This window comes from Cyprinus carpio, chromosome B15, assembly GCF_018340385.1.
Source record: "Cyprinus carpio isolate SPL01 chromosome B15, ASM1834038v1, whole genome shotgun sequence".
Lineage (NCBI taxonomy): Eukaryota > Metazoa > Chordata > Actinopteri > Cypriniformes > Cyprinidae > Cyprinus > Cyprinus carpio.
The window spans coordinates 16,032,947-16,060,032 of NC_056611.1; the positions used below are offsets into that span (position 1 = coordinate 16,032,947).

General features: G+C 35.9%; 1 protein-coding gene and 1 pseudogene across 1 annotated transcript; both read left to right on the forward strand.

Annotated features, from left to right (window-relative positions):
• Positions 1-14,597, forward strand: LOC109103549 (annotated as a pseudogene).
• A 2,487-nt stretch (positions 14,598-17,084) lies between these two features.
• On the forward strand, positions 17,085-25,198 carry LOC122134108. The gene is made up of 6 exons (XM_019075160.2): positions 17,085-17,747; positions 18,758-21,911; positions 22,534-22,767; positions 24,260-24,416; positions 24,732-24,861; positions 24,944-25,198. The coding sequence occupies exons 1-6, from the start codon at positions 17,708-17,710 to the stop codon at positions 25,087-25,089; spliced, it is 3,861 nt and encodes a 1,286-aa protein (XP_018930705.2). The 5' UTR covers positions 17,085-17,707; the 3' UTR covers positions 25,090-25,198.
• The last annotated feature ends 1,888 nt before the right edge of the window (positions 25,199-27,086 follow it).

A 27,086-nucleotide genomic window follows, 5' to 3' on the forward strand; every position in this document is an offset into this window, starting at 1 on the left:
ATGCCGGTGAACCTCTTAACCTCAGTCAATTTACTGTGGAGAAAGTGAAAGTAAAAAATGGACAGAGCTTTCTAACGCTGCATTAACGGTGCATATTCTGTCAGAGATTATAAATTAATGTATATAACGGTCTTAAATTATTCCCTTAATATTTCTCTTGTGGCCCTTGAAAAACATGAGAAGAAATGTACTGTTTTGCGTTAAACATGTTATTTTTGAAAATTGGTGCATGAAACAGCTGCTCTTAATTTTCACTGAGGACAGCAGTGTTAATCATTTAATTATAGGTCTATAATTCATTATAAAAAAAACCTTTTCAAAAAAAAAATTCAGTGAAGGAGTAAGCTAATAAACTTATCTTTTATTATCCTCACAGTGTGTCATGCGGTGATGCGCTATGAAATTATTGCGGGGCAAATTTATTGTAATTTAATAATAAAAGTAACCTAATAATAAACCTGATAATAAGAAAAATGCTACAGGCCCACATTAATTGGAAATATTAAGTCATCTTAATATTGCCAATATTTGGTGGTTTTGACAATATCTCTGTCAATAGTCAACACGTGATACGCCGCAAGTTATCACAAATTAAATCTTAAAAATGTCTAATTATTTAATGAATTATTACCATTAAAATAACTTAATTTAGTATTTAAATAGTTAAGTATTTAAATAATTAACCCTTCTGCTGTTGGTGTCTGCGCGTCTTTGTCACCTTTTTCACCCATGATGGTTTTGCTTTATATAGCCTACCGGATGACTTTCTTCTTTCAGATGAATTCAATCAGAGTTATATTAAAAATGTGTTGGCTCTTCCAAACTTAATAATGGCAGTGAATGGGTGTTGAGATTTTGAAGTCCAATAAAGTGGATCCATCATAAAATGTGCTCCACACTGCTCCAGGGGGTTAATAAAGGCCTTCTAAAGTGAAGTGATGTGTTTGTGTAAGAAAAATGTTCATATTTAAAACTCTATAAACCATCATTTCTAGCTTCCGCTAACAGTTGTATGTGTGTTCACGAGAGAGCTGAAGAAAACAAAAATAACGACTTTATTCAACAATTCCTTTGTCAACGGTCTCTTCTGTGTCTCTCCATGTCACCGTATGCTGCGTATGCTCTTATGTATCAGCCGCGCCACAAGGATGTGCTGTTTCTACGTGTATTTAGCTTTGATTTGAAAGAAAACAGCACATCCTTGTGGTGCGGATGATACAGAAGAGCAAATTAATTGTTGTAAGGAATTGTTAAATAAAGTCGTTATTTTAGTTTTCTTCGCTTACAAAAAGTGTTCCCGTTGCTTCATATAACCCAGATTGGACGTCTGATGGCAGATGGAGTATTCTGACCACGCTTTCATACCTTTTATGGACCTTGACACTGTTATTTATTTGCCAGTCTATGGGACAGTCACAGGCCTCCCGGTTTTTATCCAAAATACCTTAAATTGTGTTCCGAAGACAAACTGAACTTTTACGGGTTTGGAACGACATGGGGCTAAGTGATTAATGACAAAATGTTCATTTTGGGGTGGAGTATCCCTTGGTATTAGATTACGACTAAAATAAAAAGAAAGACAAGCATTTGCAGAATATATAGTGAAACAATGGCCTGAACTTTGATTTTAAAATAGATTTAACAAAGCAAAATGTTAGGCTTCAGCAGCACATAAACCATATCTGCCATGTTTTGTTTACTATAAAGCAGTACAAGACAGTCCATCTACACTTCTTGGGTGTTCGAGTGCAACTTTAACAATCTTGTTTACTTATACGCATATATGCCATTGTATTCACCATATTGTCTTGCTTGATTGCATTGCATGTAATTATAGTGGTGTTTTTCTGATATTCATATTTAATACAGCTGCTATTTTGTGTCTGAATGTCCCTCTAGGGATCAATAAAGTATCTGGAGTAACAACATGCGAAGTAAAGGAACAAGAAATGTTTTTATTATTATTCTTTTTTAAATCTTTTTAAGTATGCCTGCTTTTGGATTACATATCAGACATTGTTCATATTCACGAATAAACCGGAGCACCTTCATATCTTCCCATAAACCCTCAAACATAACTAGAGCTCTGGTTTTGTACATTTCAACAGTAATTCAAAGTTATGTTTTCTGAAGGAATGAGTGGGTTCTGTCCTTGCACAAGGGCATGGTGATGATTTTCAGACAGTCTTCAGCTTGCAGTTGAGAAAACATTGGATATAACCAAATAAACACTTTCTTAAACAAAACTGCCTTCTTTAGGTAAATCTTCAGTTGGTGTGCTTTGTAAACACGTTTCTAAGCATGAATTTTCCAGATAGCGACGACATCGAAAGGTTTTTGAGAAATGTTTACCAGATGAGTAAGTGCTGTTTGTTAACAAACCATATTCCGCCTCTACGCTGCCTTTATAAGGGAATATAATTATACAACATTGCACTTTCAGGTTTTTTTTAATGACCGTGGTGCACATATTTATTCAATCGTGAGATAAATGTAATTTGAGTTTGAAAAATGTGAATTTGGTGCTTTCTATTTGCAGATAAGTTGGTAACTTGCTATGGCAGATCAGTTCATCTCATCCCTGGAGCAGAAACCATGTAAAACAAAAATCAATAAGAATGTTATAAACAAAAATCCTTCATCAAAAACAAAAAAAAAAAAAAAGGCCACCGGTACAGTCTGCCTTAGGAATACCATAAGAATGAATAAAACACTTTTATAGCATTTTGATTCAATGTTAGAGTGTATTATTATCAGTAATAAACGAAGTGACTGTTACATGCTTTATATTAATGCCTAATCTTTCAAAAAGCGAATAACAATGTTGTTGTCTTCTTTTCAGAACTTACAGTATGAATCAAGGCAAAATCCAGGTAGTTTTGTGTATTGAAGTCTCTCATCTGTTCATGGTTCAACAGTTGACAAGACTTCAGTCTCTGTTGAATAATTTGGTTTCAAGAATAAAACTTGAATGTCTGCCCTTGAAGTCTTGTAAATGATTCAAAAGTCAATACAAACTAGCTCACCTTCATCCTCACTTCTTGTCTTTTTATTATAAATCTTGCAATGGTTTGTTGTACCCTTCGATTCGTCAGAGAATTTCTTGAGGATATTAGAAAAGATGCAGAGGAGAAAAGAAAGATGAAGGAAGAAAAAGTCAGTGGTGGGCACCTTTTGTTTTGCGTTGTCAGTTTGCAATGTATAGATTTGCTCTGTCCTCGTTTGACCCCGCAGCATTAAGGGAGCTCGGGAGTGAGGCTTTCGACTACGAAACGGCTGTCCGGCTTTATACTGGAGGCTTGGACCAGCTGCGTGACATGCAGGCTCTCTACACAAACAGAGCACAGGTACTTTGATGTTTCAGAATGAGTTCTTGTACAATAATCTGATAAGTCAGTATCATAACTGCTATTCCTGTGAGACTGCTCCTCTTGTGATTTTATTGTCTCTTACATTCATGTATTATGTAGGCCTTTATCAAATTGAAGAGATATAAGGAGGCCATAAGTGACTGTGAGTGGGCTCTGAGGGTGAGTAAAACACTGGGAAAGAGGTCAGAGAAGTGCCCTCTCATTTTTCAGTGTCAGCCGAAGCAGAGAGTTTCTCATCCTACCTTGTCTGGTGAGAACAGCAGGCTACATAGTGCGGTGTCTATTGAACTGGATAGTTGCACAGCATTAGAAAATTGGGTTGAAGTTCCTTTTGAGCTGTGCCAAATAGTTTTTGCTTTTGGAAAACTTTTAGAAAGTTAAATAAGAGTTATTTATATATAAAAAAATACATATGGTCTTAAGGAAAATCCAACATATTGTCTATTAGGTCAGTAACAAATAAGAGTGTCTAGGATTAAAAAAATAAATAAAGGAAAAATCTTTTAAAAATCTAGTTTAAAATGCCAGCGTAGTGCTGTGTTCTTAATGTAATCTTTTGCATTCATGTTTCATGTTTTTTTTTTTAAACACTTTTATATCATTTCAAACAGAACTAACTTTGCAATAAAAAGTTCTAATTATATTTTGAGACTTACTGACCTTGACATAGTCATGATGGTCTGCAGGGGTTCTCTCTATGATATCATTTCCTGTTTTTTATTTATATGATTCTGCATGTTGGTCACCCCCACTGATCTATATATGTTCTCTATTATAGATCAGTGGTCACACCATATAACTGTGATTTAGCAGACCAAAGGTATTCAAATGTAATATTTTAAGTACAAAAATAGTTTACTTTTTAATATTTTTTTTTCTATTAAATAAAAATACAATTATTTTTCCAAGCTACCTAATAGGTTTTCTTTCCACATATTTCATCCTTTTAAATAGGATGAATTTTTATGCCCGTAAAAGGTATCCAAATTAGCTTTCATTGAGATTTTAAAATATTTCATTATATAAAAGTTGTAATAGATTGGCTAAAGTAATAATTTGCCCAATAAAGCAATAGACTGGGACAAAATAAATCTAATTACTGATTGTACTTGATTACTTCAATGCAATTTTCTGTTGTTTTCAAGTGGCTAATGAATATATAACACTTTTGTTCATAGTGCAATAAGTAGTGTATTAAAGCCTATGTACACATGGGAAAATCTCACCTAGCACTCAAGGATTTCAAACAGGTAACTATCTTTCAATAGAAGTCCTTCTGTCCTTTCAAGTCTAAATCTGGATTACACTTACATTTCTCAATTTATCTGACCTCTCTCCTTTCATCCTGCTGCTTTTGCTTCACTTTCAGTCTAGGATTTGCTATCGAAAATTTTTGGAGATGGAGCCACAGCGTGAGACCATGGTCAAAGGTATGATCCAAAAATGCTGTGAGGATCTGTCACAAGGGAAGGCAAGATCAATATACTTTAGATCCATGCTTTAGCACCAGAGTAGGATTAGCATCGCTATTATTTTAGTATCCACTCTGTCTGGATATGTACCTTTTTGTCAAGAAGAAACTGAATTCACTTGTAGTTTTAACACAAGTCTCTCTCACACTTCTCGTCACATGCTTACACCAGCAGTTTTTAGAACATTAGTTGCTCATTTAAATTGATTTTGAACATACTGCATCAAGAGGAATAATTGCATTATGGATTCCCATTCTATGCATTTTAATAGAATATTTCCACATGAATTTTCAAAAAAATTTAAGCAGTCATATTACTTTGCATTACAATAGCTTATCTGAGACAAGTGGATTTGGAAGAGAAGACATCTCTCCAGGAAAAGACAGCTTGGGAAGAGCTACAGGAGGGAACGGAGCAGGCCATGGCAGTACCAGAGCTGCTGAAGAAGCTCGACAGACCCAATGAGATCAATCTTTACTACTGTGGTGGATTGGAGCTGCTCTCACAGGCTATTAAAGACTGTAAGTTTGCATGATTAATTCAGAATCCTTTGTTTTTTTAATCAGATGCTGGTGTTTTTTCTTATTTATTCCTTTAATTTTCACTGAACTCCAGTGGTTTTTGTAGGATGAACAAATGTTTACGTCCAGTTTTGAACCTCAGATTTGTGTGAAATATGGCTTTGGTTTACCCAGTGTTGCTCCAGCAACCAGGGCGATATTTCTTTCACTCGGGATCGATATGGAGAGGAGAGGAGTGAGGAATTTTGTGCGGAGGGCTCATTGATTCTGCTCTGTGGTTCATTTGCAGTTCATGATGAGGAAACTAATCCTCATGATCAGCCACAGAGGACAGACACAGTCCTATCACAAGCACAAGCTCAAGGCTTTTAGACTTTGTTAGTGAATGTGTGCATTATCTTTCTATTTGTGTTTTTGCTCATTTCTGATTCTGTGCCAATATATCATTGCACAGATCACTGCAGCAGACCCTTTTGACCATTTAGATTGTGATAAAATATACTATATACAAGGGAGAACCATGGCTTGTTATCGAAATTCACTTTACCCTAGTGAATGCTTCTTAGGTTGAGTTTATGTTTGAAACACAAAACTGGCTACACCAAAATTGTATATATTTATTATGAAATCAAATGCAAAAGGTCACACAAAATATCAAACCGTTGTTTAGTAATAAATTGCATGCATTTATAAAATTTTATGAAATTTAAATCTACCTTTATTATACAATTGGCTCTTGTCTTAATATACACCAGTGTTCAAAAGTTTGGGTCTGTAAGATTTTTATGATTTTTATATTTATGAAAGAAGCCTCTTCTGCTCACCAAGGCTGCATTTATTCAATCAAAAATATAGTAAAAACACTATTATTTTGAAATAATATTAGAATTTAAAAATCTGTAAAATATGGGTCTGCACATTGTGCAGCAAAATCTTGAAAGCACTCCAAGACAGAAAGTTTTTTGTCTTTTTTTTTTGTGCAAGTAAGATACTTGAATAGCTCTTTGTAAACTAATTTCTAGTATTTCCACAGAATGAACACTGCCTTTGTGTAGATAAGGCTTATTCTTGATGAGCTTTTGTTTATCATTCTCCTTGCACTCTCTTTTGCCCTTGAACGGAGCATATTGTGTGTCTAAGTCTGGCTACTGGGATTTAGTGTTGATATATGGCTCTCACTACACACCTACCAACACTGACCTTATCTGGTGTTCCTCACAGGTACTGGGCAGACATTATTCAGATTAAACAATGACTTCAGTATCATTAATGGCAATAACACTGTAAGAAGGTAAGGTTGCTAAAGACGTGAACCTGACAGTTTGTGGTCAGAATGTACTTTGCAGATTTGAAAATGGCTGACGTGGTGTAAAGGTCTCTAGAAGTTGGGTTTAATTTGAATTGTATGAGAAGATCTTACTGTAGTATCATAAAGTTTGCATGCATAATCCATGTATGATTGATTGCATCTTCAGCTTTCTCTCCTCTTATCAGTTGTCTTGCTCCAACCAAGTATGCTATTAAAATTAATTGACTAATTTGAATGCAATTTAAACAACAGATGTGTAATCTGGCTGTGCTGTATGATCATGTCATGTGTTGGAATTTTCCTTTCCACCACCAGAATGAAATTGAAAGGGTTTATCTGTGTTTGACAATGATTGATTGGTTTGTTTGTTTGGGAGATTCGCTGTGTTTGTTTCATACAGTTTCCACACATGTGGTCTCTCATCTTTAAAACATGTCTGTTTAAAGAGATAGTTCATTCTGTCATTTATGCCACCTCATGTCATTCCAAACCTGAATCTATGTTATTTTACTATTATTTGGGTACTTTTATAATATTTATTAATATTTTGGAATTTTCATTTTCATTTTAGTGTATGTTTTAGTTATTTTGTTATGTTTTTTATTTTTGCATTAGTTCTTAATATTTTTATTTATCTGTAATTCATTTTTGTTTTATTTTTAGTTTTTGTAATGTTAGTACGTAAACATTTTAGTGCAGGTATTTGTTAAGGCTTTTCTAATTTTCATTAAAATCTGTAAAGTTTTTAGATTTTAGTTTTTTATTTTTAGCTTTATTTCAATTCAACAAACACTGTTTTTAATAGTTTTAGTTAACAATAACAACACTGAACCGACTATTTCTCCCATGGAACAGTTTTTGAAGAATGTGCCAGTATACATTTACATGCATGAGGAACGGAACTTTCAAGCTTTAAAAAGAATGCAAAAGCAGATTATTGTGTTTTTGGGTGAACTGTCACTTTAAAATTTGATCTACAGTGCATGACTGAAATGTATTTACTGTATTTCAGTTTTTCCTCTTCTGTATTTAGCTGTCTCTCACAGAATTCAAAAGATCCATATGCAGTTGATCTATGTATGTCCGTCGTCAAATTATGGAGGACAGTTTGCAGTGGAAACGGTAAGATGAAATGCAGCATGTGAGCATATGAATCTTATTCAGAGACCTTGAAAATGAAAGAAGCAATTGCTGAGGGAAAAAAATCTGTCCCATTTGCACACTTCTTTTTTTATACTTTCAAACTCTCTCTGTTTGGACACCACTTTATCTGGTTCAGCCTTTCCCCACTTCTTAATGAGCAATCATGAAATTGTCTAAATCCAAGTCAAAATCAATTTATCCTTTTCTAGCCTGCTAGCTGTGAAATTGTTATTGCCTCCCACATTAAAAGTCTCTTTAGTAAGTAGTTTGTGCCCTTCAGTTATAATCTCATTAACTGGTCAACTAAATGTGCATTCGTCTTTATTAAACCTTATCCATAATTGTGTTCCTCCCAGAGCAGAACCAGCAGCTGTTGATGGAGTGTCCCAGTACTAGACAACACAAGGTCCAGCTGTTGGCATCACCGGTACGTGAAATACAGAGGGAAAGCCTGGAATTGCTCAGCATGTACTCACAAACTCAACACGGAAGAGACGTGCTCATCGACAACCTGAATTTAACCCAGTATGTATTTTTTTGTCATATTGAATGCATTGCATTGCATTGTTTACAAAATTATCTGCATTAAAATAATTATTTACAACATAATACATGACGAGCCATTTAGACATGACTAATTATGTGAAATAAAATGGATTCAATTAAATATAGATATATAGACAAATTAAATATATTAATATGGATAACTAAATTAAATATTTAAGCAACATGATTAATTTATTATATAAGTATGTTTTTTAATATTGCTTTTAGAATATTTCCTAATATTTATTTGAATCCACTTCGATGTCAATTTCTTCTCAACTTCCTGTGCTGTTTATAAAGTAGAGCAGATTTAAGTGTGGTGCTCCTATGATCTCTGTGATTCATCTCATTAGCTAGCATGCAGACGACCTCCTGCTGTTATTGCATGTTTTATTAAAGTCCTTTTAATGAGCATGTAATGAATGCGATCTGTCCCCTTTAGAATGGCGGGGAACCTGATGAGCTGTGTTTGCTGGGATACGAGCTCCGCATTGGCGCTTACAGTTCTGGAGAACTTAGCTGCAGAAAATAAGTATACACAATCAATATATTTGCCCTTACCATATAACATGCCCTGTTTTCATGTGAAGTTGATGAATGCCTGAAACAGAGACAGTAAAACTGCCCCTTTTTACGAAATCTTGGGCACGACCCACCTGAGAGTCCATTAGATTCCCATACATCATAGTCACACATATTAAATCGAGACACATTTAAATTCATTCAGCACAACAGCCCAGACCCCTTGAGAACGCAAAGTGAACACATTTAAGACAAAACAATCCATCACATTCACAATTCCCTCTATTTATCTCTGTGAAAGAGATCAGCTTCTCGCCGTTTCTAGTCATTCACCACCTTACAGATAGAATAAGGTGCTCCCGGTGACCAGGAGACGGAATTAAACAGTCACTTCATGCACAGAGGGAAATGAGAATGGCGTAGCAGTTTGATAGATAGTCCATGAAAAGTGTTCAGTGAATTCAAGCGGCTCTCTTGATTCTAGATAAGGATGTTTAGGCATATTGGTCTTGTCTTGTGTTTTACTCTGAGCGTCAGCAACGTGAGATTTGAAATCATTCTGCTTGGATCACCGCCCACCACATTATGACGCCTTTTTATCTTTTGCTCCTCTGGCTCTTTGTGCGTTACTGTGCGAGGGTTATCTGAGGATTTAAGTTTGTTGAGCTTATTTAGTTAGTAGTTAGTTTCTTTATTTAATAACTTTTTGTTGTTGTTTGTCTTTTTCAGATTTAAGATTCAGTCAAGGGAGAACTTCACAGCAGTGTTTGCACTTCCTCTTGAACATCTGCTGGTGATGTATTATGAAACATCATTCATAGTCATCCTCTTACTATTTATAATAATCTAAATTATAATAGCATATAATATTGTCATCAATAATACTTTAATTGATTTAATTTCTCAGACATTTTCGGATTGTACTTGGCCACCATTATCAATCACAACTAGAAGATATATGACAATAAATAACTTGTAGGACCACAGTAACAAAATATTTGTGTAATCTCACAGTCATATAATTATAAAAATATATTTTCCATATAGCATTTTAATTTCTTCATTCTGTAGTTCAGCATTCTAAACCTTCTTCCTGCATGTTGAAGTTGGTAAAGTGTAGCACATGTAGACTCTCATTTTGATCTTTAGGACAAAGACCCCACATGCTATTTAGTTTTGATTTTATTATTTTACTATACAGCATGATAGAATAATGTAGAGTTTGTCTACTGGCCCCAAAAGACCCCAGTCTTCAGAGAAAGCAAATATGTTGCTGCATTTCAGTGCAACATAGATTACACTCCATATAGACACCCAGTTAAATCAAATGATAAGTAAATGTACTTATAATATTAATACTAGTATGATGAGAGCTGTTTCTTATTATGTCTTATCATGAATGGTGACAGACAAAAACTTTCTTCTGTCTTTTTTTTTTATAATTAAAATTCATAATTATTAGAATACTTACTAATTACATACTTAGCTTTAAATAGGGTTGGTAAAATGTAAAAAAATATTTCTCTATGAAGTCACTCATCATGGCTGCATATATTTGAAGAAAAATTAAAAACAATAATATTGTGTAATATTATTACAATTTAATTGTAATATGTCACATTTATATTTTTTAGCCGTCATTATTCCAGTCTTCAGTGTCAAATGATCCTTCAGAAATCATTCTAAAATGCTGTTCTGCTTGATTTTGTTGCGCAAACCATGATACATTTTTCAGGATTCTATGATGAATATAAAGTTCAAATGAACAGCATTTATTTTAAATAGAAATGTTGTAACATTATCAAAGTCTTTACTGGCACTTTTGATCAATTTCAAGCATCTTTTATGAATAACAATATGTTAATTTTTAAACAAACAAAAAGATCATACTGACACAGACTTTTGAATGGTAGTGGACTTTATATAATTAAAAACATCCAATGTCCGTTTCAGCTAATACTGTTTTTCCGATGCACTTGTAGTCAAATATCATGACAAATGGCCACAAGACACTGGCTTTTGTGATTTCTGTGATTGGGACCATGTCTCTAGATGATGTCATCAGTATAAAGTTAGCAGGATGTAGCGAATTTTGGAGATGCTCTCTCCCAGCAAATGTAAGCTTGGAGATGATAACCCTTTACATCACGACTGAGCTCCCAAATACTCTGTCCTTGAGCATTGCTGAATTATGTATGATGTCTTGCACTGTGAATTTTGATTCGGAGGGTTTGTTTCTAAGCTCCTTGTGCTATCTTGTTGCATGAGCTGTGAAACAGCCATTTCCCACAGACGCTGAAACTGCAAAAGGACATGAATTTAATTTCCTGCACTGTCAAGATAAAGCTCTGTTTTGGTTGCAGGAGCGGTGTGTCGGCTGCGAATGTAGAAGTGTCCTCTATCCCCTCCTGGGTTTTATGATCAACTTAGCCTCAAATCCCTCTCAAGTTGTCCAGGTAAAGCAGGAAGTTTAATACGGTGGGCTCTGGGCCAGCCCTCATCGGAAACATCAAGCACTTTTGTATCCAAAGGGCCTTGGATAGGCAGAATGTTCTGTTAGCGCCTTTCCTCTCCATATGTTGCAATCATGTCTGAAACACCAAAGGAAAATTGGAGAGAATGTTTTTTTGGCTCTCTTTTAACATACAGGAGCGCACGCTGTTCGGGCCAGCAGCAGGTGCTTGGACCTGCTGAGCGATTCCTCTGGAGGCGTCATCACAGTGAGTTGAATTCGTTTTAGCAAGGCCAAGGCAAGCTTTAACCCAACCCCTGATGACTGGAGCCACCAGAACATTTGAACTGTAGATTTCTGCACATTAATTATTGAAATGTTCATCATGCAGGATGCGGGTTGTTGTGGAGCCCAGCGTATTAGCATCTGTAGAGCAACTCTACAAAACATTTACACATATGGCTTCTACGGGATCAAAAATGGAAGTTCAGAGTTTAAATATATGGATGTCCTTAGATGGCTAACATCCCCAAGAGAAGGATTTTGCATGCACGGAAGTATAGCCTTGGCGCTTCATGTCTTTCCAGTCAGGCTGTTTCTCAAGGTACAGTTAAGGTGAAGGAACTTTGCCTTTAATGGAACTGACTGTTTTCACCTCGTGGTGGAATTTGCTGTGATACAGCTTGAACAGCCGCCACAAAATACTTTGGAGTTACAGCCTAATGTTTTTGAAATGTCCTATCCATCCTGTTGTGGTATCTAACACGTTATCTTGTTTTGTTTGGGCTTCAGAGATCTGCAGGTTTGCTGAGCGTTCTGCTCCCGATGTCTTCTGATGCCACTCAAGAAGTTGTATGGAATGGAATAGTGAAGAAGTTGCTGAAGATTCTGAAGGTAGAGCTTATTTCAGGTTTTAGAATTACAGAAGTATAGTGTCTGTAAGGAAAGAAAGTCAAATTAAATTTAGATAAAAGATATTGAAGATGGTAGAGATTATGCTTAAATCAGCCAAGAACCCACATTTCCTTAGTTAATTTAAATAATTACTTTTTAAGCCATCATTTAAGACCTATTTATCATATTTTACTAGCATCATTTTTTTTTTTTTGAATTGAAAGTAATGTAAAGCTACCTTTATTTATTTGTTTGTTTAGTCATTTGTATATTTGTTTGTGATCTGGTTTCATCTTTTGGTGGAACTGAAAGTCATGTAAAGCCATATGTATAATTGTTCTGCCTTTATTTATTTAGTTACTTAGTTTCATCCTTCGTTGCCACTGGAATTAATTTAAAGCCATATGTACAATTTTGCTACATTATTTAATTATTTTACCATTAATTATAATAATTGTTTATAAATAACCTGGTTCATCCTTTGTTGTCATTGTTTGCTACCATTATTTATTTACTGTATTATTCATAATGATCTATCTGTCTGTTGTATTTGTTCAACAAAATACAAAATGTAAAGGTTTAAATGCTTTATTCCTGTAAATCCTGGATTCTTAAATAGTATTTAGAAAACATCATGAATCTCTCTATCATTTGATGACATTAAAACCAAATCAAAACAAAAAAGGCTTTATGAAATTAGATCAATAGAATTTTTTTTAAGTGATTTTTTTTTTTTTGTGATCTATAAATCCCCATTATAGCCTGATCATATCAAACGAATTCTGTATCAAATATAATGTAAAAAAACGTAAGTGAAATACATATATTTTAATACTCATTAATTTATTTCTAAATAGTGTTTAAAATTACAGGGTAATTTACAAGGTAAGGGGTTTAACTTTTGAGGCCTCCACCATTACACATTCTTATATTCTGTTGACATGGTGGGTTGGTTTTTCTCAGCAGAGTATTGTGGTTGCTGTTGTAGAGATTTAACTGAAATGTGCTTGTGTGTCTGTCCTTCTGTCCTGTCAGGTAGGAGGAGAGATGAGCTCCAGATACTCCATTAAAGCCCTGACAGTCTTCACTGCCTCAATCCCACAGGCCTGTGAAGAGCTGGTAAAGCTTGACAAATGTGAGTTCTGAGGGTCAGGGAGGCAGAGGATTGGATTCAGTAACATGTTTTAAGTTCTGTGGCCTAACGGTGACTTTGTGTATGTGCGTTTGTGCTACCCACATTTATTCATTCAGGGCTGTGCACTTTGAGAAAACTCCTGGGTGGTATTGATGAGTTGGTGGTGGGGAACGCAGCTATGAGTGTGGGCCATTGCTTAGAAGTGGATGGAGCTGCCAGTGGCCTCCTAGGCACAGACTGTGTGCAGTTGCTGCTACACGCTGCTGGAGACACCAAAAGAGCAGCCATACGGCAGAATGCAGCCATTACTCTTGGAAAGCTGTGCAAAATAGAGCCCAGGTACTGTATGATTAAGACTGACTTGTCTTTTGCAGTCACCTGTATTATATTGATTAACATTAATGCTAATGTACTTATACACAGCAGTGATACTCCTGTGTACTCCTTAAATGCCTCCTTATAATTAATGCATAATGAATTGAAACACCTCAGATCTACAGTTTTTGAGTTGATTCAGATATTAGCATGTTTGTTTGTTGCATTTGAAATCTGTTTATATTCTAGTCTCATTTTAGGGCTGTAAATGAGATCTTTTACAGATGTGAATCTCTTTAAATATTTACCGATTGGGCCTTTATACTTTCATTGACCTAGAGAACTATTGAGTTTTTTTCCCCTTCATCTTTAATTTATGAAGCGTCCACAAGCTCAGGTCTGAGAAAAAGTAGCAACTCTGTTAGTTAAGTCTTCTTGAGGTGTCTTACTTTCCCAGTCAGCATCAAACAAGAACAATCCAACAAAGAGGAGTCAAAATCTTACAGCATTCAACTTTGATGAGCTTTCAACTTTTTAGAGGTAATGCTGCTCAGAGCATGAATCTTTACAGTGAGATTTCAAACCTCTGAGATCAGAGTGCATCCTAAAAAAGACATTTTAGACAGAAAACAGTGGAAGGTACAGACGCTGCCAAAAATCTTACACAGTACGAATGAACCTACTTCGTATGCAGAGCAAACTGGCTGACGTTTTCATGCATGTTTGCATTTCATATTCTTAGCTCTGGTTTTATATTTGACTGTTCAGAGTTCATTGTGTGGTCAAAATAAGAAAGAACCCAATTCTGTTGGTTTGATACAGTATATCTCTGTTTGGATTTTTTCAGTCACATGGAGAAACTCAGGGAGCTCCATGGTTTAGAAATCCTTCACTCCTGTGTGAGATTGATCATGTGAGCCACTACCACTCATTCGGTTCCTCAATAAATGACCCCATAACTCAGGACAGACAAGCAAACACACACACACACACACACACACACACACACACACACACACACACACACACACACACACACACACACACACACACAGACAGAGAGAGAGAGAGAGAGAGAGAGATGAATGCTGTCCTTTGCTTCACAGCTTAAGATGCTCATCTTAAGTGAGGCCACAAATTACTCTCATGCCTTAAGGCCTATCTTGATTATGCAGCTGTTTCCTGTGTTCGTTTTAATTAGAGAGAATTCACATTGACGTGACTCTGTTATCTGCTGTTGTAGAGAACATGTTGCCCTAGGACGATATTAGAAACGTTTCAGTTTCCTTTCATCCCAAATGACTCGCTTGGGGAGTGTGTTGCCTTGATTACATTTTGCTCTGTTTGTAGATAAATGGATTAATATTAGTTCTCATGTGTTAAATGAAAAAGATTAATAAAACTGCATTTGAAGATAATTATGGTTAAAACCTGCTCATCTTTGCAGACTTGATAGCTTTAGAAAGCATTTGATGATGTAATAAGAAAAATAAATATTATTACAATTCATAAGGGTTTAGCAGATATGAGTCTGACAGTGTAATCCAGATTTTGGGACAGGATTTCACAAACAGACTGCAATATGGAACATCAACCCTTCAGATTTGTCCCAGAACATGTATAAAGGGATAGGATAAGTGTAATTAAATGAAAATGTCTTTGTTTACTCAACCTTATGTTGTTCCAAATCTGTATGACTTTCTTTTTTCTATGGAATAGTTAGCCACATTATTCAAAATAGCTTCTTATGTGTTTCACAGTAGAACGTAAATCATACAGGTTTGGAAAAAGTAGTTTTTGGGTGAACTACAGTATTCCTTTAATTAAACCACCCAAGTTTTGGTTGATTAGCCAACATTGACGTCCATTCAAAAGTTACTATGTTTTCTGACAAAATACTGTTTGTAAGCATATTGCTGATGTTTTATATATATATATATATATATATATATATATATATATATATATATAATATGTGTGTGTGTGTGCTTCCTTTTAATTACACATTTTAATCATCTGGGAATTGAGGATAGTGATTTTCAAAGTTTTGCTAGCAAAATTTTTTGGTACAAGACTTCAGCTGCTCAACAATCCGTTGTTGTTGTCGGATTCTCCTTTTCATGATGGGCCATACATTTTCAATAGGAGACAGATCTGCTGGCCAGTCAGTAACATCCACATGTGTGTATGAAACCACGCTGTTGTAGCACATGCAGAATGAGATCTAGCATTGCCTTGATCTAATAACCATGGATTTTCCATGAAAGATGTCATCTAATATGTCTCTGTACAATCCTAATATATGCCTCCATGTCAGTGGTACCTTTACACATAAGCAAGTCACTCATGACGTTTGCACTGATGCACCTTCAAACCATGATAGACGTTTGCTTTTGGCACCTGTTATTTATTAAAGTCTGGGTGGTCCATTTCGTCTTTGGGACTGTCTGTTTTTCCCAAAAACTAGCTGAAATGTGGACTCATCTGACCACAGCACAAATCTTTTGGACAGTCTTAGATGACCTCGGGCTCAGAGAATTTGCTGGCATCTCTGCCTAGAATTGATGGCAGATTTATCCTTGAGTACCAGACATTCAAATTGCATTTCTTGATGCAGCTGCAGACTGTTGAGTGACAACAGGTTTACATAGTACTCCCGATGTTGCTATATTTCACGCAGCAGCATGACAGTTTCTCATACAATGCCATCTGAGGGCTCAAAGGTCACACACATTCACCTGAGGTGTCCTGCCTTGGCCTACACGTACTAAGATTTCTCTGGATTCCCTGAATTAAAGTGGTGAGCCACAATCCAGGATTGCTGGCAAAGACAGGATGCTCCGTATAAACCCAATCATAATACCCTGACCTATTACCAGTTCACCTGCTTATTGTGGACTGTTTCAAATCAGTTTAACTCGGATATTCTATAACCTTTTCACTTTTATTATGCCTCTGTCCCAAATTGTGTGTTGTGTGTTGCAGCCATCAAAAATTTAAAATTGTTTATATTCACAAAATACATTTAGGTTAGTCAGTTTTGCTGTTTACAGAGCCAATAGACAGGTGTGACTTCTCAAGACACCTACTTCATGATTTCAGTGATATCTGTCATGTAGTAGCGAAAATGTAAAGAATAGCTTACAGTGCCTTTAATATCATATTTCTACATTTTACATATATTCACTTATCCAAAGCAACTTACTGAGTAAGATAACAAGATGATTCATCATAAGGAGCAATAACACGAGAGGTGCTAACAATACAAAGTTTCAAACATAGTCTAGAGTAGTACTTTCTAGAACAAGAAGGGTTTTAAGAAATAGTGAAACCATATAAGACTTTTTTTAAGAGTCAGCAGGATACGGTCAAGTGCTCACAGAAGAGATGAGTTTTTAGCCTTCTAAACTACATTCATATTCTTATATTAAAGACAGAACCAGGCCCCAGAGACATTTGTCTTTGAACTTTTCAGCAAGTGAACAGTGGTGCAGATAAATAAAATTTCTACCCAGCTGTAGTTCTTGGCACACAGATACGTTATTGACCATGAGTGGATTAGACTAAGCTTTAATCTTTCTGGTGAAGGAAATGTGTAAACTCACCTGAAGGTGAATTGACATGAAAACTACAAGTTCTCTACACTGTATTTAAGTCTTATCTGAATCTGTGTTATAATGGATGACTCGAATACTACCTTATCATAGCAGGTCACACAAGCCGAGGCGCGCATGAAAAATTATACTCAGTCAAACACGATGAGGGTGATGAGGGACGCAGAAATCCAGATTGTGATTCTACTGACGCAGAAATCCGTTTTATTTTTCTCAGCATGCTTTTGTTCACGTGTCAGTAATCTAATCTACTTTATAAATGACTAGAGAGCAAGGTAAAGCTCACAGCAGGCTCCTGCAGAGAGTGTAGTGTGAGCTCTGTTGGATAGTATCCTGTGTAGTGCATCTCAACAGAACTTCATTATGGTGTTATGTATGTGTAGCTTAAAAGAAACCAAGAGAGAAGATTAAGTATGGGGATTGGTTTCATATTTTTCATTTTTGGACTCGCAGGTATGTACAAGTTTTTCCTAAGTGACTACCGATAGCACAATTAAGTGATTTTGCAGTAGCAAATATCATAAGAAATGATTGATTAAAGTTTATAAACTATAGTTGTAATATTAATGGTTGTATGAATTTTTGTTTTAATAATAAAAAAATCAATAATTATATATAAGATTATTGTTAATTGAATATTTAATGGGTTAATATTTAATAGTGTTAATTAATTATATATGTATCACTACAAATACATATGTATATAATTACGATTAAAATGATAATATAAATAATCTAAGTGATATAAATTAGAATTTAAAATTATATAAAATCATGCAATTAATTTTTTCTATAAAATTTATATTTTATATATAATTTTTTTTGATATTTTCACATAATTAAAATGACATTTAATATATTATAATAATACATTAAATGTTATAAAAATATATTTAATTGTGATATAAGAGCAATATTGATTAAATGCAGGGTAAATATTTCAAATCAATTGCTTTTACAGTGGGCCCATCTTTATGTGTGCAATTCTGTACTGTAAACTTTCTTTTCTGTGGTAGCAACTTACTCACAGATTTCTTAATTTCCTACATTCTCTCTCAAAGAAAAAAAAAAAAAAAAAAAAAAAAAAAAAAATATATATATATATATATATATATATATATATATATATATATATACAAAAGTTGTCACTAGGATGATACACTTTTTGTTTGCTTACCCCTAAATGCATATTAGTACCTTTTGAAAGGATGCTTCCCCAGTGACAGCACTGAGACACAGTAAAAAGAGTACTGAATTATTAATTAAGGCAAAGGTTGCAACTTGCTTATCTGTATTATGTTATGGAACAATCTTTATGCATACAATAATTTTAACTGCAACCATCTATATATTGTGTATTCAGTCGTAAAATTTTAATGGCTCTCGAACTGTTTATACTATAGGTATTTATGTGTATTTTATGAGCCATCTCACAAGCAAAATTGCAACTCTGCTTTTTTCAGTTAGCGCTAAGGAGGAGGACCTGCAAGGCTTTCAGTCCCTACAAACCGAGAGCGCAAACTTCATAACAACTATGTCATCAGATGAGCAAAACAGCTCCAGTGACAATGGTGGAAAAGTTTCCACTGAAAGCCCTGCTCGCTTGACTATGGTTGTTATCGGTTCTCCAGGGACAGATTTGTTCCATACGCCACATGAGAAGCAGCACTCAAGTACAGTAAATGCAACCACAACCACTGATAAAGATGCAATTACCTTAAATGGGCTGAGCTTTGTCTTAGCTTATGGTACAGGTTCACGTTCCACGGATGAGGACAGCACAGCAGCGAGGCCGTTACAGTCTGATGGAGACCTCTCATTGATCTCCAATGATGAGGAGAGGCTACATCCCTCAGCTGAGGCTGAATTTAAGTCAATGATGAATGACACTATGGCGCCTGCTGCTCATCTGTCCAGAGGCAGGGGAAAGATGTCTGCTTTTTTTCACGCTTCGCTGGAAAGCGAGAATCAAAGAGTCTTGGAGTCTATTACTCCTTCGCCTGCAAATGGCATTCACATGGTATCGGCCACTGATCCAGCAGTAATTGATAACCTTGGGGAGTCAAACAAGAGCGTGGAAAGATGGGGCGAAAACAAGACTGAAAATTGGACTCTGGAGTCTTTTAAAACTGATGATCCTCTGAATCCTACTGAAGAGGTTTCTTTGAATAAGAACCATTCAACCATTATGCATTTTACAGTTTTGCAGGGTTCAGGGCTTTTAACCACTGAGCTTGGTCAAAATCCAAGAAATGGATCTGAGCATGAGCCAAAAGAACAGAGGAATCTGCTTTCACCAAGTTCACTCATCCTTGATACTCCATTACAAGTGAAATCAGCCAGCCAAGTAATAGTTAATAAAATGGCAGAAAGCAACAAAAATCCCAGCACCAATGGACCCAAACCCTTCAGGGTGTCACTAAAGCAACCAGACTCAATGTTTCTATTCTCCGCTTCAAAGCTGACCCCTGCAAAGAATCCAGACACAACCACGCTGAATTCTTTTTCAAACATGGTAACAGCTGCTGGCAAAATGCACGTGACAAAACAATTTGGGGCCTCACAGTTGATATCTGATTCCATGCATAGAATTGTCTCAGCGAGGGACGGACTAGAAAGCAAATCAGTTTTTCACACCAAATCAAGTAAAGAGCGTCAAATTAAACCAACGTTCCAAACTTTACCAACAAGTTTCCTTCATCGTCTGAATAAAAGTGACCTTTCTTTGGCCGCTCAAAACTTTTCATCTTTACTCAAAATGTCACATCTTTGTACCAAAGGAGCCAGAACATCTAATATCTCTGTGATGGAGAAACGTAACAGAATGGATGATTTTCCAGTTTGGCTGAGTGAATTGATGGCCTTTAGTACTGCCTCATTAACCAACGCTGAGGAAGCAACTACTGCGAGTGATAAGCGAATGTTCATGAAACAGACTCAAAGTTCACTTGCTGCTCCTGGAACCCTTTCAATTCAAGAAGATGCTTCAAAACAGCTCGATCAGTTTGATGAATTATCTACAGAGGCGCCTCTTCCACCTCTGACAAAGCTTAAGAATGTGTTTCATATATTCAAAGTGAGCAATCATCAGCCTCGACATTCTCTAAATGATTTTCCCTCAGAGAGATTAAAGCCTTTTGTATCGCTTCAAACTCAACCGATTCCACCTTTGTTTACATATGCAACTGTGAGGAGATTCACAAATATGGAAGACTTTACCAAACTTGACTCTGTGAACCAAAACCAAAAAGCCCCATCTGACATATCGGAGAGGCCAAACATGATCTCAAACATATTAACAAGACACGAAATAATAAACACAACCACAATCAACAAAAACATATCACATTTTAGCATTCCCCCAACACATCAGACTCCTAACAACTACATATCCACAACAAAGTCCTTTATTACAACAACTATGTTTTTAAAACCCCGGGAGTCTTTTGCCAAAATCTCTCATGCAGTCCCACAAAAGAAGTCCTTTCTGCTAACAACAACCTTCAGTAAATCACAAAATACAGTGACAACAGTTTTATCCATCTCTAAGAAACGATATAGTGAGTATGACTTTATAAATCACTCGATGACAACTGGAAACATTGGATTGCCATTAGATGACAAACAACATAAAAACCCAAGAGGGACTGTGACGCTTTCTTTGGGCAGCTACACAGTTAGCAGTATCCCATCAGTCCAGCAGCTCATTGAAGCTCACCCTGGAGAGAAATTCCTCACAGAAACACCGCAATCACAATCTGGACTTCAGATTGAGTCAAACTTAAAGAAGAGAGATGACACAGTTAAACCAACAACTCTGAAACACCATGATCAGAGCAGTCATTCCGTTGCTGGCATGAATCAACCCTTGTTCACGTCAATTTCGTACAGGATTGTTTCAAATCCAATTCACACTACTGTTTCCCCTGTTGCTCTGTCAAATACAGAGTTTAAACAACATTTGACCTTCTCTGCTCTTCCGTCAGTATCTATTGAGCAGACAGTGGCGCAGATAAATGGACTTGACAATAACAAAGATTCGCTTCATATGTTTGTCAATTTATCAGAAGTTAAAGAGCATCCTAAGAACATGACAACCAGCCCAATTTCTGCCATCAGTAGGCACACAATAGAAGGGGCCTTGAACACGTCACCCCTTGAATCATTCACTGGAACAACTTCACCAACTTTCCCTTTGGATCTTATACATATGCAGAATGTGTTGCATAAAGAGCATGTGACTTTAGCTGAAAACCAGACTGAATTTTTCTCAACAGTGAATGAGCATTCACAAACGACGCAATCAAACTTTCCTTCTGATGAAATGTCCAGTTCAGACGCAACAGAAGATGTACAAAAACACCTTGGGCGGGCTTCGCTGTCTGCTGTTACTGGGGAAAAGTTCTCTCCTATTGTCCACACGGATTTGAGTTTCTCAAGTACAGAGACACAATCACTCCCCAAAGGTTCATTACAGTCCAGGGAAGGGAGTGAAGATATTTCACATGGCACTGGTCCATTTGCTGGAAGTGACTCAGGGGTATCTGCTAAGTTCATGTCAGAACTGCCAGTGATAAACAGGAAGAGGAGGATTATATCACCCGATTCTCTCAGTGGGTAATGACAGACAACTATTAAATCACTCTTCAGGTGGAAAACAAACAGTTTTATTAGCATTTGTGTAGTGCTAGATCAATCAGCAGCATAAGATAGATAGATAGATAGATAGATAGATAGATAGATAGATAGATAGATAGATAGATAGATAGATAGATAGATAGATAGATAGAGCAGATTTATTTGTGGTGTTTATTTTAAAATTTTTATCTCCTTGTCTAATATGCTGTATTATTTTTGTTCCATACTGTAAATTTATTTTAGTAAAAGTGCTTTATGAATAAATTTGATTAGCTTTGAATAAATTCAAAATTTAAACTAAAACTGTAATTTAAAACAAAAACAAAACTAACAAAAATCTGAAACTGTTTGTAATTGAAAAACAAAACATTTACATGTTTGTTTAGAAAACTGCACTCATTTTATTTCAGTTTACTGATATCAGTGAAAAGAAGTATGTGTGTTATTGTTGTGGATGGATTGTTAGTTTACTGAATAAACTTTAGCTCCACGAGTACAGATGCAATCTATAGAGGTGCCACCATGGTGATAAACTGCAGTCAAGATGATTAATTTTCACCGCACTCAATTGGATTTTGACCGTCTGATTGTCTTCTTCCAGTCTGGCGCAAATCTCAGATGATATCTGCGGCACTGGCAACTACACAGCAGAGATGAGTCTGAACTTGGAGAGAGATATCATGCCCGGAGATCTCATCCCTGCCCTCGGAAACCTACGCGTCGTCATCAGCCTCAAAACAAATAACAGCCAGGTGAACCTAGAGATAAAATCCTGCTGCCTCTCGCCCACCGTCAGACTTGATGAATTTAACACCACCTGCTGCATTTTTTCCAGGTAATGTGTACCTCTCAGGTTATTTAAGATTAACTGAAATCACATGGTGCCCATGAACCAGGCCACATTTCACATTATGGTACCAAATCAGCTTCATGGTCAGAGCATGGCAGGATTATACGGATCCCGTCTTCCATATTTTTATGTGGAAGTTTAATACATCAGCATTAGTTCCTGTTTATATGACTCAGCTACGTTTTAACTGGTCACCTTATCACAGGGGAACAGCATTATAATGATTGGCTAAGAAACATTCCCTCAAACTTGAGAAAGCTATAAATATCGCGGGCAAAGCATGTCCCTATATCGAGCTGTTAGAGCAGTACAGTAAACTGCTGATGTCTGTGTCCCTGCTGGTGTGTGAAGTATTCACTTTCTGTGAGTCTCTCGGCTATGTTGCCAATAGCACATTGCCAAAATATCCAGAGACAGCACTATGTGTACTTTCAGCAAATTTATGTACAAAACCTTTTATCAAAATAAAACATCTGTGAGGTAAATTCTTTTAAAATTCAGTATTTTGGAAGTACAGTAATGTACTCGTTTAACAACATTGGTTTTCAATTAGAGGAGACATGGGAGATCTTGTTTCATCAAATAAAATCAATAAGGAAGTAATTTTTTCAAATTACACTGGAAAACAGCAGATGAAAGTTCAGAGGGAGCAGTCAGTGCTTCCCATTTTGCGTACTTTTACACTATTTTATGCCATTTATTGCATAAAAAGTACAAGTAGTATCTAAGAATTTTAGATTAGATACTTTTTTTTTAATTTAATCCTAGTATTCTTTATTTTTGGATTCTTTAACATCATACAGGTGAAAAGTCACATCGTTATGATTGGCTGATAGACAGATGGTCTGCAGAGCCACATAAATGGGTCAGACCAATGTACAGACAATTACACAAAGTACTTAACTTAGTTAAAAAAATAAACTTAAAAAAAAAACAACACTAAATGTGTTCTTTATTATATTATGGTAGTTAGTTTTTTTGAATGTGTTTTAAATTTTTATTTTTATTTTAGTGGAGTAATGATTGGAGAAGCCCAAATTTTTTTTTTTATAAAACACTTTCATGGCTGAATTGTTCACAACAACATCAGTAAAATAAATGTAGAAAATAGAGTTATGCGCACATTGATAAATGGTACATTTATTTAAATGTACAAAAATATACTATTTGCACTATGCCAATGAAAGAATAAGATAAATTATGTTAAAATAAGCCTTTTTTATGTGAAATAATGTTCAAATAACCCAGAAACTGTATCCGTCTTACATTGGATTAAAAAGTAAACCACTGCTCTTGTTGTTATTATAATTAAAAACCATCAGATATTTGCATATAGCACTCCATCCACAGGATTTAATTTTCATGCTTTTCAGCACCAGACGTTTCACCTCTGTTTGCATCACCCGGGAAAGTTCATTATTTTAGATTTGTTCGCACTATCAGAGCTAATGCGACTCTTTGATGTGAACTCCCTCAGGCTGCCTATAGACCCTCATGGCATTAGACTGCTTCCTAGCGTCCTGTCAAAGAGCGCCAGCTTCACCATCAGTCTCTTCCAGATGATCAATTACTCCACCGCTTACCTGCACTGTGACCTGAGCGTGTGTTTGAGGAACCGTTCTGAGTGCGAGAAGGTGAGTCTGAACCCAGCCTCACAGATGAAAACTTGGGGATCATTTATCACTGTTGAAGAGGTCTCAATATTTCTACTTTTCATTACTCTCCCTCGTTTGATGACAGCGTCTGCAGTTTCTAAATAAATGATCTTCCCTGGCTTGTTACTCTGTCACTGCAAGACAGAAAGTGAAGTGGTCGTAAGCTAACAGAATAACTCGTCGAGCTTGTAAACAAGTTGAAAGTATGCAGAAGTTCAGGGGATTTATTTCTGCCCTGTATAATGGCTTGAATTCAGGATGATGACATTATTGGTTATCCATTTCTCATCTCAGCAGTGCGTTCAGAGTCGAAATGCGCATCTCAGAGAGGAAGCAGGGGCCATCTTCAGCAGCACGGGAAACCGCATTTCTTTCGGCCCTGTTTTGAAAGAAGCAGACAATTCATCATTCTCTGAAACAGCAGGTAACTTATTACCAACTTTATTACCTTATTACAATATTTCAGCCGAACTGTCGGTCTGATTTGGTTTGTTAATGCTGTACAGATGACACTGAAGCCCTGGTGGTGATTATCAGCTCAGTGGCCAGCTGTTTGCTGGCATGTTTGGCTCTCTTTCTTGTCTGGATGGCAAACAGACGTTGTCTGCAAAGGTCTGCCCACTGCTGGTCCAGGGCCCTTTGTGAATGCTAACAGAACAGCGCTCACTGCAAACCAGCCAACTGGACTGAAATCTGCATTGAGCATTGAATCATTATCTGACAGTTTTTGAATTGCTCATCATTATGTTTAGTTAGGTGCAGTCAGATTTACCTTGGTTCCGCAAATTTTCACCAAAAAAAAAAGAAAATCAATAATTTTTGTGAATTCCATGTGAGGGCATATGTTTTCGCAGTGGGTTCAAGTTGATCACACAGACTGCCTAAAAGTAAGCTTGGTTTGAAAGTGACTTCTGTGTGAGTTGTACTGTATACATTCCCACACTATTGATGATGTACTGTGACTGTAGACACTAGAGGCAAAAACACTCATGTCGTGCATGTCAATTTTGAGATTTTGGTATTTTTCTAAATATCTTAAAAGTATATATGTTTTATATATATATATATATATATATATATATATATATATATATATATATATATATATATATATATATATATATATATATATATATATATATATATATATATATATATATATCAGACTAGTAGAAATAAAACATCCAAAATACACTTTAAGTTTTTTTATTAGTGCATATTTAATTAGATAACACCTCATTTGCATATTTAAACATACCATTTCAGAAAACCTAATACAAAAAATGTTTGTAATTTCTAATGTAATCAATCAACTGGGTAAGTATGGTAATATCTGTTAGTTATTTGCTTTTACCCTATTCACTCGGGGTGAAAATAAAATACATTTTGAAGAATAATTGTGAAAGTCCAAAACAAGATTAATTGTATGGATAGAAATGAACACTAAGACATTTTTCAAAATATCCTCTTTGGTGTTCCACAGAAGAACAAAAGTAATTCAGGTTTGGAGCAACATGAGGGTTATTAAACTATGACAGAATTTTTATTCTTAGGTTTTGGGTTGCTCATCCTAACATTCCCTAGTTTCTTTGCTGCTTGGAGATTTACCATTCTTTAATGTAGGACGAGCTGATGTCAAAGATATACATGAATGCTAAGATATACATGAATGCTTCTCTTTATGCATCACTACCCCAGTGCTCTCAAAGATTAGACATGTTGTACAGTTACTTATTAAGTTTCACATTATGTGTTTCCCTTTCAAATAATCGCCGTTGGAGGAAAAATAGAAGCAATTAAGTAGTAACAAGCACACTGCCTTTGAGATGCATCTCTTTGTAAATCTCACCACCAGGCTGGGACAACCTAGGGGCGCAGCAGATTTACTGGCTTGAAGATCACTTAATAAAAAACATAATTGTTTCTTGTAAGTGAAAGTACAATCAAAATGGGCCCTACGGGAAACGAAGCGAATATGTCACAGAACTGAAAAGAAGCAAACTTTGATATTAATTCTTTGAAAGTAGAGAAATAGACTATTAGAAGCACTTGTGGTTGATAGTGTTGCGTAATTACTCCTTCAGTAATTAAGGTAATTAGCTTATTGATTCTGTTATCTTATGTTGTAAAAAGTTTCAATTGCTTTGCGCACTACACACTGAAAATTACTGCCACCTTCACTGCATCATTACAAAGCAGAACATTATGACAGTTTTGACTTTGAATCTAGTTCTTGCATCAATATATACCCAAGCAGAAAATCAACAGAGCCCGTATTCGTGTTGAAATGCAGTGGCTGGCTCTTTGTGCACTTCTTAAAGGATGAAGTGTCTCTTTGGGGTGGCCGACAAAGACTGAATAGCAGCAGCTGAATGCCAAGTCTCTCCTTCAAAGCGTTACAAGAGCGCTGAAGAGGCAAGGCATCATCACCTAAAAGTGCTGCTCACTGCTTGATTGTAAATTACTGTTATTAGTATCATTACTTTATTCTTTGAAAGCCTGTCATTCAAGGTTACAGTAATTTGCATCACAGTTTGGCTTAGAATAACATTCGCGCCACAGGTTTTTGCTAATGTGCCAAGAAATTCAAGACATTGCGCTTGAGTGATTAATGAACAATGAGAAAACTTCCAGAGAACTACAGTAATT